At 40.1% G+C, this 14,790-nt stretch overlaps 1 protein-coding gene across 1 annotated transcript in view; it reads right to left on the bottom strand.

Moving 5' to 3' along the window:
* Window positions 1-756: 756 nt before the first annotated feature.
* The window catches only part of UTP11L (UTP11-like, U3 small nucleolar ribonucleoprotein, (yeast)), a 17,450-nt gene continuing 3,416 nt past the window's right edge, over window positions 757-14,790 (bottom strand). Inside the window, exons 2-8 of the mRNA XM_006886474.1 lie at window positions 9,398-9,459; window positions 5,147-5,249; window positions 4,691-4,804; window positions 4,118-4,211; window positions 3,890-4,020; window positions 1,709-1,819; window positions 757-840 (exon numbers count right to left, since the gene is read on the bottom strand). Of these exons, the coding sequence (XP_006886536.1) occupies window positions 757-840; window positions 1,709-1,819; window positions 3,890-4,020; window positions 4,118-4,211; window positions 4,691-4,804; window positions 5,147-5,249; window positions 9,398-9,459 (699 nt within the window). The remainder of the gene's footprint in view (window positions 841-1,708; window positions 1,820-3,889; window positions 4,021-4,117; window positions 4,212-4,690; window positions 4,805-5,146; window positions 5,250-9,397; window positions 9,460-14,790) is intronic.

Raw genomic sequence — 14,790 nt, 5'->3', positions numbered from 1 at the left:
GGTAAAATCATTCTATCCACTGTATAAAATTTAAGCAATCATCACAAACAATACTTATTTACATTTTTGCCATGAGTATGTATGAGAGGAAGACCCTAAACCAGGTGGACTGGCATGGTGATGGCTGCAATGGGCTCTTGTGTCAGGAAGTGTGAGGATGGTGCAGGATAGAACAGGGTTCAGATGTTTTGTTCATGAGGTCGCTGTAAGTCATACTCGACTTGATGGCACCTAACAACTTTAACATTTGGTAGTATAACAAAATGGAGAAAAAAGAAAAAAAAGCAACGTAAGGTGAAAAAACAGGATATGATATTGTTCACTATAATTACAACTACAAAACACAAGAACAGAAACGGAAGTTGGTGTGTAAAGTTTTAAAAAACGAGGTTAATAAACCAGAAGCTCATAGCACTTGTTCACTTACTTAGCCTAAGCATAGTAGGTAATAAACTGTTGTTCTTGAATAGACAGTTGCTCCACAATAAAATAAGTTTCTTTTCCAAATTTGCTGAAATAAGATTATAAATTTAAGTCTATACAAATTAAGACTGATTTTACAATCTAAAAACAACAGCATGAAGAGCTTTAATACTGTTTATAGAAAGACATCACACTTTAGGATTTACAATAATTTATTACTACTATAAGTAGATAAAAATATGCCTTCTAGACTAATGGAATGTGAAATTACTTAGGGCAAGGGAAAAACATAATTCTTGTTCAAGCAGGATTACAATGTTCAACTAGAGCCTATCAACGTTTTCGACGGCCCTGAAATCTATAAATAGCAGGGGAGTTTACTGTTGCACTCTTCACCTTCACCTTCTGAGTTTTATCCTACAAAAAAAGTAAAAAGATAATCAGTGAACAGCAATGCTCATTCAGAAGAAACAATGCCCTAAGGCCCTAAGGTATCCCTTGTGTGTAACGAATTCACTGCGTTCTCTTCTGATCATCTATAATGGTACTAGTTGCATACAAAGCTACACCCACTACCATCAAGTTGTATGATTTACAGTGCCCCTCCATCCCGTTTCCAAGGCTGCCTTTTAAGGGAGGAATCTGCCCATCTTTCTCCTCTGGAGTGGCTAGTGGATTCAAACTGCTGACCTTTCAGTCAGTAGCTCAACATATAGCAAACTATGTCACCAAAGATCCTTAGCTCTGTACAGTTCCTGGGAAAATGGGAGAAAAAAGTCTTCCAAGTAATTTTTTCTGGCAGGTCCTCTCACTAAATTCCTATTGAAAAAGCCTGCCTTAAGTAATCTGCAAACCTAAAGAATTTGACATTTAGAGAAATGATAATAATATGAAAGGGGCATCTTAGATTTCTTAGCTCTGCTATTTAACTACACAATGTTGTCTATTTTTAAGCACCAATGAGTGACATGCACTGTTTTGTTAACCTGTTTAAATGTTAAAGATAGCTGCTCATAAGCTAGAAAGTTCATATGCTACCTGATCCTACCCTTTGCTGTTCCAAAGCACTGACTAATAACCCCCTTATTACCTTCTTAATCAAGAAACATTTCAGCACTGTCAGAGTAACAGACATTGGCTCAAACCACTGCCCCTGAGGAGCAGACATTTTCAGTGGGGTTGATTTACACACAGCTGAAATCCAGTTTCAGTTAAGACCTTTACAAGCAGGCAAAAAAAAAAAACACCACCCAATAGTGAAGGCCTAAGGCTTTTCTCCCCTCACCAGAAGATCTTTGCGTGTTTGAATTTTCTGTGCAACAACAAACAATTCCTTCTCTCGCTCAATCCGCTGTTTCAGGTGGTTATATTGCTTCTGCCTTTCTTTAGCAATGCGCTGCAGAAGAAACACACAAATATTCACTCAAAGAATAATAATGTAAGAAAATGTTTATTGTTCCACTTAAGCCCAAATGTATGAATTCTTACCCCCCCAAATCAACACAGCATGACTTTATATAAAGTCTATTTTCGAAATATCACTTTCTAGAACTGAAAGGAACCTTGAAAATCAGCTTAGTAAAACCTGTCATATCATAAATGCAGAAACTGAAATATAGAAAATAAAAATAACTTGCTAAGGATATTCAGTTCATCTGGAACAGCTAGGGCTGTCCCAAGTCCACAAACATCAAGAATTTTTCCACCACTCCACTAAGCCATGTCAACCTCAGTGTACGAGCTCTTGACTACTGAGGGTGGTGGCTATCAGTGAGCCAGTACTAGAAACCCCACACACAGTGAATGAAGAGGAAAAGAGGGGCTGCCACAGGCTGAGAACCTCAGAACTCAGAAAGCAGGACTTTTGCAGCAAAAGCGGACCTGAGAATTCTCACTCCTCATGACTCATCAAAACAAAAATTAAAAAGCAGAATCCAAGTTTACTGGTGTCAGATCAATCCAACTAATAGCAACCTTAAAAGACAGAGTAAAATTATCCCACAGCGTTTCCAAGGCTATAAATATTTACAGAAGCTGAATGCCTCATCTTTCTCCTGTGGAGCAGCTGGTGGGTTGGAAGTGTCAATTTCTGGTTAGCAGTCAAGTGCTTTAACCATTGTGCCACCACTGCTTGGCTCTTTCCTCATAATCCTTACATTTGGGGAATCATAAACCTTTGGGAAACTAACAAATTTGTAATTCTTTCTTGAGACAACGGTATATTCATTTGAACAAATGTGTGCAAACAATAGACATTCATTTGCACAAAAAAGGCAACGGTGCATTGTTCACAGACATCATCAAAGCTCATGTAAGGATCATCCACACTTCTCCACATTGCAGACAAAATTCCCTTTAAATTCACCCACCAACAGTCCCTTAATAAAAATTAATTTTACTTTAGAGAAAACAATCAAAAGATAGAACAATGCTAGAAAAAGACTCAAAACTTCCCAACTTTTCAAAAGGTATGCTGTGAACTATTCCATACACAAGCTTGGAATATTAATCTCTTTGGGGGATACTACAATTCCTGAGAAGTGTTAGTGACACAGATAATTGAAAATACAACTAATTGACAAACAGGGTTATCGCAAGAACACGAGTCAGCCGGCTCCTCTGCCAAGTGTTATCAGCATAGAGGGGGAGAGCACTGGGCCTCAGACTTACACAATTCACCGATTCAAGCTTAGTCTCACAGCAGTGGTTTCAGACAGCTTTTGTTTTCACTTTATTGCACAGACTGTCAAATTTATGGGATTACCCAATATAGTCAAACTAATTAGGGGTATTTATATTACTAAAGCAAGTTTAGCTGCCTCTGAGCTAGAGAAAACTGCTGTGAAATTAAACATTGGAAGCAAAGCTGATGCGGTGTAAATGATTCAAATCAAAACAGAACAGCTGCCTGCTTGAAACACATTGACAGCATTTTTTTAAATGAATCAGTCAGAAGTGAGAGTTCAGAATGCTTTGAGAAAAAGCACAGCTTCTGTACAAATCTAGTTAGGTACAGTGATGTAAAGTATTGTAAGGAAAACGCAAATAGAAAATTTTGGCTACAACCATTTGGGTGATTTAAAAAGACTTTTTGACATGTGCATTCAATGCTAAAGGTTAAGTGTTAAATAAGTATTCCACATACTTTACTCTTCAGTAGCCCCTCTTTTCTCTGTATTTAAAAAAAACAAAACATACTTGGCTTTTCATGAAATACAGAGTCAAAGCTGAGATTCAAGCCCAGAACATGGGTTCTGGCTCAAAGCCATGGGCTTCTGACCACTATATGTTACACATCTCCCAATTTAAAAAAACCTACAAAACTCTCCTTCATTTCCACCTCCATAATCGAAATCTCTTTCCACTTTTCTAAACAGCTTTTCCACAAATTACATTAAATGCAATGAGGAAAAGAAGGAACCTCGATTTCCCTAAATTAAATCTGAAGAACAATGAAAGATATTACCTTAAATTGAGTCTGACGAGTTACTCCTTTCACTTTTTCCTTCTTCAAAGTCTCTATTGTGGGTCTATTAAAGACTCTATCAACTAGTTCCGGGGCTGTTCGCAGGTGAGTTGCAACATCAAAGTTTTCAACTAAAAGTCAAAGGAATCTTTTAGGCAACGTCCAAAGGCTGTCTCTAAACAAAATCAATATACCAGACTGTCTCAGAAAGCTTCAAATATTTCATACCTTCTTTTTTGGTATCAAAAAAGAACACATGCTTATTCTGTTGCTTCCCCTGGAAATCCAGTAGATGGAGCTCTGATTTTAGTCTTTCAATTTTCTAAAATACAGAACAGAGTAAGGTCTCACTTTACATTGGGTTCTCCTGGAGTATCAGGGATGCATTCCAAAAATTTAAACCATTTCACATCATTATCACCAGCCAGCAAAGAATTTATTTACTTCATTCTCTTCTGGAAGGGTCATTAAAATTTAGGTAGTGCTAGTTAAGCATTCCACAAAACTCATTTAATCCTTACAATAGTCCTATGAGCTAGAAATGAGGAAACAGCCTCAGGGAGGTTCATTTGTCTATGATCATGGATTGAGTAAATGGCAAAGCCAAATTCAAACCTAACTCTGTCTCAACCCCAAACTTGAATTCTTTCCATTCTATCACGCTGATTATACTTCTAATTCATTATCATAATTAAGCACGCTTTAAATTCTAAACTAAATCAATTTATGACTGGAGATTGATGGATTTATGTATCTGTCTTAACCAACAAAAATAGAATAGAACAGAGTTTCAATTGTTACCTTAGCTTCTGCAACTCTCTTCATTTCTATATATTTGATGTCTTGAGTTCTCATCAGTTTCAGCTGTTCTGGAGTTGCTTCTTCCTTTGTCTCCTTAATAATATGAACTCCATCCTAAAATCCAAATTTTAAAAGTTACATTCCCTATTAAATTAAAATCATTAATTTAGCTCCACAAAACACCATGCTGAAACAAAAACAACCCAATGCTTTACGCTAACAATTCAATGATCCACGCCCTGAGGTGAACACACAATTTAGCAGCTCTAATAACCCACGCTCTGTACAACTCAGATTCAGAAATGAAAGGCTGCCCATGAGGAGCCAGGTTTGCTCTGGACAGTGACCAAGAGCACCTGGCCCAGTTAGAAAAGGGCTATATTAAGGTTAAAGATCCCTCCTCTCCATCTTCTCTCCTCCAGCTGGAGCTCAACCCACTAATCAATAAGCACCTACCTGGAGTTTAACCCGAGTCATTTTATAGTAGAATTCATCTGGATTTTTTTCAAGAGCCTTCTTCCGGAGAGCTCTGAGGTATTCTTGCTTTTTTCGGTAGTCACTAGGTAAGATTTAAAAAGGTTTACAGCAAAAAGGACAAAGACTTCATAATCTAAAAGTTCATGCAAAACAGAGAAGAAGAAAAAAACCCACAAAAACAAAGCTCATGTTAAATGAAATGCAAGAAAGGCCAAAGCAATGACTAAATCTGAGTCCATAGTCAGATCCACGGTCACTGATGCCACGCTCCTAGCTCTACAGGATGGCTCTCCTATCCCAATCCTACCTAAAATGAATGCCTCTATCACAGGGTCACTAGGAGTTGTAATCAACTTTATGGCACCTAACAACAATTACTTGTAGAAGCAAGCTCTGGCATCAGTAGAACGCTGTGCTGCTAAACTTAAGGTGACACCTCTCCAGTAGTTTGAATCCATCAGTGGCTTCACAGGAGAAAGATAGGCAAAATGCCTCCTGTGTGATTTACAGCCTTCAAAAACACACTAGAGGGTCAGCTATGAGTCGGTTCTTGCCCAATGGCAATGAGAGAATGAGGGAGAGAATCCATGTGTATGTAAGGCACCCTAATGCCATAATGACTCTGGTGGTGTTCTATAGGGAGCGGTGTTGCTAAACCAAAGACAGCACCTCTCTGGTAGTTCAAACCTACCAGCAGCTCTGTAGAAGATGGTCAGTCTCCTCCCATGCAATTTACAGCTTCCAAAACTCCACTAAAAAGTCTGCTATGCAATGATCCCAATTTAACAGCAGTGAGGTTTTTTTGACAGTGGCACTTGGTTGTAACCAAAAGGTCAGTAATTCAAACCTCCCAGTTGCCCCCTGGAAGAAAGATGTGGTAGTCTGCTTCTATATAGCCCCTCAGCCCGTGAAACATACAAGGCAGCTCTATTCTGTGCTACAGGGTCACTATGAGTTACAATCAACTAGACAGCAGTTTGGTTTAATTATCCCATGTACATGTTGTTGTTACGTGCCTGTGCCATTGAGTTGCCTGTGACCATAGTGACCTATGTACAGCAGCTCTGAACCCTGCCCTGTCCTGAGCTGGTCTCACTAATTCCAACACACCAACTCCCATCGCCCCAGTCACCGTATCAATCCTACTCATCTGGGGTCCTCCCCTCCTGCATTGTCCTTCCACACTACCAAGCATGATGTCCTTCTCCAAAGACCAATCTCTCCCAGCCACTTGCCCATATGTGAGACAACGCTTCAAAATCTGAGCCTGCAAGTAGAAACTTGGTTTGACCCTCTCGAAGATAGACCTATTTGTTTTCTTGGTGGTCCAGGGCATTTTCTCCAGCACCACCATTCAAAATCATTGATTCTTCTGACATCCTTAGTCACTGTCCAGCTCTCTGATGTATAGCAAGTAACTGCAAAGAGTATGGCACCTTAATCTTTAGATTGACACTGTTGTCTTCAGTACTCTGGAGAGGTCCCTGACAGCAGATTTTCCCAAAGCAATTCATCTTTTGATTTCCAGACTAAAAGCTGGTGCCGAGTGTTGATTGTGGAGCCAAGCAAACAAAAGCTGTTAACAATCTCTTCATCCATCATGCTGCTGCCATGTTAGTGTCATTTAAGTAATTATATAAAAACACTAAACAAAGCACAAATAAAAACTCCTGAGGTTTGGTGCAATCTTCAGCAGATTCAGAAACTACCAATGCAGAACAGTATAATGATTAGAACCATAGACTCTGGAGCCCAGATGAGGGAAGGGAAGAAACTATATGGGTTCAAATCTTGAACACACTAATTCTGGCTGAAAAACTTTGATTAAGTTAATCAATCATTCTGTATCCCAATTTCACCTGTAATATAAAGAGGATAAAAGACCCTCAACAAAATGAATTGACAGAGTGACTATAAGAACAACAGGCTGAAGTATATCAGAGATCATAAGGATAGTACAGGATCCTTATGGTACAGGATGAGGTTGTTTACAGGGTCATTTTTAATTGTAGTCAACTTGAAGGCAACTAACAAGATCAAATATCCCCTAAAAAGTTAGAAGCCTAGGAGGTACAGTGATTAAGCACTCAACTGTCAACTTAAAGGTTGGCAGTTTGAACCCACCAGATACTCCACAAGAAAAAGATACAGCTATCTACTTCCAAAAGTGTGTCAGACTTCGAAACACAAGGAGGCAATTCCACTCTGTCTTACAGGGTCACTATGAGTCAGAACCAACTCAACAACAATGGGTTCAGTTTCTAGGCTTTATCCTAGGAAATTACTGGAAGGAATAATTAATAAAAACACTCAAAATCTTCTAAAATTGCCTGGCCCAGTATCAACCCTTAATAATAATAATGATAATTATTCTTCTTCTTATTGTTGTTGTTGTTGTTATGTGCCGTCGAGTCGTTTGCGACTCATAGCGACCCTATGTACAAGAGCCCTAAACCGTGCTCTATCCTGTGCCAATCTCATTGCCTCTGACACACCCATCCCGATTACCCCAGTCACTGAATCAATCCACCTCATAGAGGGTCTTCCCCTCCTGCGCCATCCCTCCACTCTACCCAGCATGATGTCCCTCTCCAAAGACCTGTCTCTCCTTGCAACATGTCCAAAGTATGTCAGACGAAGCCCCAGAATCCTTGCCTCCAAGGAGCAGCCTGGTTTAATCCTCTCTACGATGAATCTGTTTGTTTTCTTGGCAGTCCATGGTACATTCAATACTCTTCTCCACCACCACAGCTCAAAGGCGTCAATTCTCCTTCTATCCTCCCTAGTCATTGTCCAACTCTCTGATGCATAACAAGTGATTGCAAAAACCATGGCCTGATCAGGCGGACCTTAGTCTCCAGAGAGACACTGTCGCTCTTGAGTACTTTGGAGAGGTCCCTAACCGCAGACTTTCCCATCGCAATACTTTTTTTGATTTCCTGGCTACTGGTGCCAAGAGTGTTGACCGTGGAGCCGAGCAAACTGAAGCTGTGAACAATCTCAATCTCTTCGCCATCCATCCTGATGCTACCAGTTGGTCCAGTGGTGAGAATTTTTGTCTTCTTGACATTGAGCCTCAGTCCATATTGAAGGCTGCAGTCCTTGACCCTCTGCAGTAAGTGCATGAGGTCCTCCTCAGTTTCAGCGAGCAAGGTTGTGTCATCTGCATAACGCAGATTGTTGACAGATCGTCCACCAATCCTAACGCCACGCCTCTCCTCATAGAGCCCAGCCTCTCGGATAATCTGCTCTGCATACAGGTTGAAAAGGTATGGAGACAGGACACATCCCTGACGTACACCCTTCCCAATTTTGAACCAGGCAGTGTTGCCCTGCTCTGTTTGCTCTGTTCTGACGACTGCCTTTTGGTCCAAGTATAGGTTTCGCATTAGCACGATTAAATGTTCTGGGATTCCCATTCTTCCACGATTAAATGTTCTGGGATTCCCATTCTTCTCAGAGTCAGCCACAGTTTGTTATGATCCACGCAGTCAAATACCTTTGCATAATCAATGAAACACAGATAGACATTCTTCTGGTATTCTCTGCTTTCAGCTAAGATCCATCTAACATCAGCTGCTGCCATTATTATTATTATTATTATTATCATCATCATCCCTTAAACTCTGGGACCCAGAGCAATCCACTTAATCCATCACTGTCTGTACCAGGAGCATAAGGAAGACCTCAACTGGCAAGAACAGCTAACAAATAATTAACAAAGTATTTGGCAAATAAAGTGCTAAAGAAGAAGAAGAATGGGGATAATTGTTTTCGAAAATGTTTGCAGAGTTCATTATCACCCACGCTCAGTCTCATGAATCCATCTTTCACTTCTCTTCATTCCACACCACACACACAGTGATATAAGAGACTCAACAACTGGAATTTTAGATTTTTATCTTGCACTTCAAAAAAGAGAGAGGAAAAAAAAGATTCAAATTTGGCTCAAACACCAAGGCAGAGGCAAATCAAAGTCTCTATGAGAAAAAGATTTGGAGTAACATAATAAAAAAAGTTACAATGCAACTACAGTTAAATAAATAATGTTCTGCCTAAACAAAGAGAGACGTTTAGGGTCACAGAAAAGTATCTGACAGGCTGCCAGGCGTTTGGCCATTTTCTCAATGGCAGGAAATTATCCCCTTTGGACACTCGGGCAATTCAGTGGCAGCACAAGGAGACTGTAGGCTTTTTTGGCAGCACCTTTACCAGTAAGACTCAACTTACTCTGCACGAAGCTTGTAATCTTTCTTCTTCTCCAACAAGCCCAGATGTTTTCGAAAGCCAGGCTAGAAAACAAAAAGAGGGGGAGGGTTAATTTCCTCAGCAGACATACCTCAATCAACATGACACCTGGTAGGAAAAAGAATCCTGAGAGTGTTCGGTAATTCCATGTCCTTGGAGCCAAACCTTGCTCCCTTCCCTCCCCCATGCTGAGCTCTGCCCAAGGATGAGAGGGACCATGTAGGTGACAGAGAGGTCACAAGCACTGGCATAGGCAGTTTCTTGGCCTATTAAGGACAGAGAGAGGCAACAATGACTCGGCACTAAGCAAACAGTTGCCAGTTGTACTAAAATTACTACCAACTTAATCCAGGGGTTTATAAACTACTATGAAGGGAAAACATAGTAACAGGGAGGCAACTATGGTAAGAGAGCTAAATATAGAGTCTGAGACTTGGGTTCAAATCCAAGCCTTTACTTTTAAATAATCTCGGTCCTTCAGCAAATTACTTTGAGACCTTTTTTTTGAGCTGTCATTTCCTAACAATAAAATTAAAAAACATTCTTCACAAGGTTCTGCTATTATTGCTAGGTGCCACAGCAAGCGACCCTATGAACAAAAGATCAGAACCCTGTCCTATCCTGTGCCATCTTCATCAATTCTAACATACTTGAGCCCACTGATGTGTCAGTCCATCTAATTGAAGGTCTTCCTCTCTTTCATTGACCCTCCACCTTTCCAAGCATGGTATCTCTCTCCAAGGAAAAGCCTCTCCTAGGAAGGCATCGGATAGGCAGGATTCTGGTCTATTGATCATTGGGTTACTATGAGTCTTACTTGACTTGAAAGCACCTCAACAACAACAGCAGCAATATGTCAAAGTACACAAGAGGAAACTTTGTCATCTTTGCCTCCAAGGAGCACTCTGGCTGTACTTTCTCCGAGACACATCTATTTGTTCTTTTGGCCGTTCATGGGATATTCAGTACTCTTCTCCAACACCACAATTCAAAGTCATTGATTCTTCTTTGGTTTTCTTTATTCATTGTTCAACTTTCACACATGCGTGCTACTGTTGATGCTGTGTGCTGCTCAGTCGCCTGCAACTCACAGTGACCCTATGCACAACAGCCCTGAAGCCTGGCCTGTCCTGAGCCAGTCTCACTATCTCCAACACACCTAGCCTCATTGCCCCAGTTACTGTATCAATTCTTTCCTGCACTGTCCCTCCACACTGCCAAGCATGATGTCCTTCTCCAAGGTCTGGTCTCTCTTGGCCAAGTGCCCAAAGTATATGAGACAGAGCTTCAAAATCCTAGCCTCCGAGCAAAGACTTGGTTTCACATTCTCTAAGACAGACTTACTGTTTTCTTGGCAGTCCATAGCATGTTCAAGACTCTTCTTCAGCATTACAACTCAAAAGCATCAATTCTTCTGTCACCCTTAGTCACTGTCCAGCTCTCTGATGTACAGTAAGTAATTTTTAAGACCATGGCCTGGATGAGGTACACCTTAATCCCTAGACTGACATCATCAAGCTTTAGCACTCTGGAGAGTCCTCAGACAGTAGATTTTCCCAGGGCAATTCATCTTTTGATTTCCTAACTGCTGGTACCAAGAGTGCTGACTGTGGAGCCACGTAAGTTGTAATTGTTAACAATCTCGATTTCTTCTCTGTCCATCATGGTGTTGCCAATTGGCCCAGTAGTGAGAGCTTTGTTATCTTTTTTTTTTAAAAAATTTTATTTCATTATTTTTTCTGTGTACCATCAAATCAGATCTGACTGATACAGGAGGAGATTGTTCCTCCTTCTCCAGCAGAGCATCTGGTGGATTTGAACCGTGTACCTCTAGAGATTGCAGTGCAGCTTCTTGCCACTAGGCCACCAGAGCTTGCCGAGAGCTTTGGTTTTTTGATGTTGAGCTTCAACCCATATTGAAGACTACAATTCTTGACCTTCTGCAGCAAGCATTTCAGGTCGTCCTCAGTTTCAGCAAGCAAGGTTGTATCATCTGCATAATGTAGGTTGTTGATGAGTCTTCCTCCAATCTTGATGCCATATTCCTCTCAAAAAGTCCAGCCCTCCAAATAATCTGTTCTGCATATACATTGAAAAGATATGGAAGGAGGACTTCATAATATTAGACACTCTTTATTAAGTAACTACTGTTACAGGCTGTCATAAACTCCTTTAATCCTCCCAGCCACCATGGAAGGCAGACATTATCTCAATTTTTCAGAATGAAGTTTAGAAAATTACTTCCACGAGAACAGAATGCAAAACTAGTTAAGTCATAAAGCTAAAACCAGAGACAGTTCTACGTGGTTGCACAATCTTCATCATCCAATTAAACTGACTCCTGATCTTTGCCTTTGAACACATTTCTCTACTGAGTAAATATGTATTAATTCGGGTGGGATTTTTAAGTTATCTTTTACTCCATATATAAATAACACCAAAAGCCTCGTCTAATAATTTTTATTTTAATTATAGCAGACAAAGGGAGATTGACAGAGAGGAGGAAAAAAACTCATGGTGGAAAGTACACAGTACAAAGGAGAATCTTAGAATCTATACTGTAGACTTGGATGTAAGCAAGTCAGCTTGGATCTAGTAAGGCAGCTGTAGTATTATTGTTTACATAATACATATATTCTCTAGTCAGAGTATATTCAATGACTTCTCCGCTTCCCCTATGGGACAAAGTCCAAACTCCATCCAGATAAGAGTGTCTCTGGTCAATATATTCACTCCAGTATGATATTCTCTCCACCTCTTTCACAAAGACACTCACATCCTCCTCAGATTTACTCCTTGCCATACTCATGGCTAGTTTAGAAATCCTACTTTCCTTTTCTGCTAAATTAACTAATTTGACACTACTCAATCTCTCTAAACATTGTACCATTTGTAAAATGAGTGTAACAGGTAACGCATAAGGATGTTGTAGCTGTGGAATCATTAAGACTCATCACTAACCTGACAGAGACAGCAGGTTTTCAGAAACTGTAAATTGCATAGAAAGAAACTGTCCATCTTTCTCCTGAAGAGCAGCTAATGGATTTGGACTACCTAGCTTTTAGTTGTCAACATAGCTCTTTACCCATCATTGTAGTTAGATGCCCTTGAATCAAGTACAATTCATAGTGACTACAATATGAACAACAAATCTGAACTCTGTGCTATCCTGCTCCAGCCTCACAATCTCTGACACATTCCAGCCCACTGCTGCAACCAATGTGTTAATCAACCTGGCTGAGGGTCTTCCTCTCCTTTGTTGTTCCTCCACCTTTCCAAGCATGACGTGATGTCCTTCTCCAAGGAGTAATCTCTCCTGGCAACACACCCAAAGTATGTGAGACAAGCTTTAACATCTCTGCCTCCAAGGAGCACTCCGAATGCACCTTCTCCAAGACCTGCTTGTGCTTTTGGCAGTTGGGATATTCAGTACTTTTTGCAATGGGTTAGTCAGTACCACATTTCAAAGGCATGAATTCTTCTGTCATCATTCACTGTCCAGCTCTTAAACACAAAGCAAGTGACTGAAAAGACCATGGCTGAAACAGCGGCATCTTAGTACTCAAACTGACATCATCGCTTTTCAGTAATCTGAAAGGTCCCTGACTGGAGTGCGGTATGACTCCTGACATACTGCAATTTCCCAGAGCAATATGTCTCCCGACCTCCTGACTGCTGATACCAAGTGTACTGATTGTGGATCCATGTAAGAAGTTGTTGACAGTCTCAATCCTCTCTATGATGACATTAGCTATTGGTCCAGTGGTGGAATTTCTGTTTTCTTGACACTGAGATGCAATGTCAGGCTATAGTTTACCCATTGTAGAATTATACAAATCAAACCTTGTAAAAGCATTCGAGGCTTTGCCTACAAAGTGCTCAGAAAGGGAATTTCCTTCCCAGTATTACAAGTGTCACCATAATACTTTTTCTCATCACTTCTATTCTTTGAAAATTTACTTGGTATTTTTTATTTGCCATTTCCTATAAAGTTATCTCTTAAATTACCCTTCTATAACCTCTGGAGTTAAAACATCTAGTATAAGTTATGACCTTTGGACAAAGATTCATTGTTCTTTACGTAAGGTTGCTGTGAGCTGAGTAGATTCAAGTGTACCTAACACAACAATATGACCTTTAGCTTCCTCATCTCAAGTGTCAGAAAAGAATAGTATCTCCTTCTATCAGCAGTGAAAGTTAAAATGAAATCAAAGTAGGACACTTGGATTTTGGCTTTAACACAGTAAACAATTAAAGCTACTGTTACTTTTAGAAAGGTACACATAGTCTTCCAAACAAAGCACCAAACAATACTACAGTTCCTAACAGAGGCTTGAGTGTACAATATGTCTGTTAAATACTAGTAAGAAAAGACTAAATTGCAACAAGAGAATTTCTCACCCAAGATAACTGGTTTCTAGACATCCAGAGAGGAAGGAGAGTCAGGAATAAGAGAAAATGGAATGTATAACTAACCAGGCCTTCAACAACTCTGCCACAAAACCAGAAAACCTAGATGATGTCCAGCTACTAGTACTGAATATTCTAAACAAAGATGCTATCAATGAATCCTGATCAAAGCTGGGAGAATAGGGGAATATGACATTCAAAATAGAACTTAAAAGTTTTTATGGAACCCTGTCTTTCTACAGTCAGAGAGGCTGGATGAAGCCTTTAAAAAAAGCTACCCTAAAGAAATGGAAAGACTTTTCACAGAGGACATTTGGATGGCCAACAGACACAAGAAGAAATGCTCCAAACCACTATCAATAAGAGAGATGCAAATCAAAACCACAATGAGACACCATCTTATTCCAGTAGCAGTGTGGAAGTTTATCAGGGCAGCAAGTAATAATGTCAGAGAGGAGTGGCGAGACAGGAACTCTTAATACATTGTTGGTGGAAATGTAAAATGGTACAACCATTCTGGAAGGCAGTTTGGTGTTTCCTCAAAAAGGTGAACATAAAGATTCCCAATGACCCAACTCTTCCACTGCTTGGAATATACCCTGAGAAAATGAGAACTGAGGCACAAATGGAAGTTTTTACACCAATGTTCATAGCAGCATTATTTACCATAGCAAGAACACACAAACAGCCCAAACGCCCAACCACCATGGAACAAATTGAGAAATTATGGTCCAGTCACATAATGGAATACTATGCAGCACACAGGAGCAATGATTTTTTAAATTACTACTGTGGTGCTGGAGAAGAGTATTGAATGTACCATGGACTGCCAAGAAAACAAACATTCATCCTAGAGAGGATTAAACCAGACTGCTCCTTGGAGGCAAGGATTCTGGGGCTTCGTCTGACATACTTTGGACATGTTGCAAGGAGAGACAAGTCTTTAGAGAGGGACATCATGCTGG

Source organism: Elephantulus edwardii, unplaced genomic scaffold (assembly GCF_000299155.1).
Source record: "Elephantulus edwardii isolate Elephantulus edwardi_28Jun2011 unplaced genomic scaffold, EleEdw1.0 scaffold00049, whole genome shotgun sequence".
NCBI lineage: Eukaryota > Metazoa > Chordata > Mammalia > Macroscelidea > Macroscelididae > Elephantulus > Elephantulus edwardii.
The sequence above is the reverse complement of the archived record's forward strand: the minus strand, read 5'-3'. Positions and strand labels throughout refer to the sequence as shown.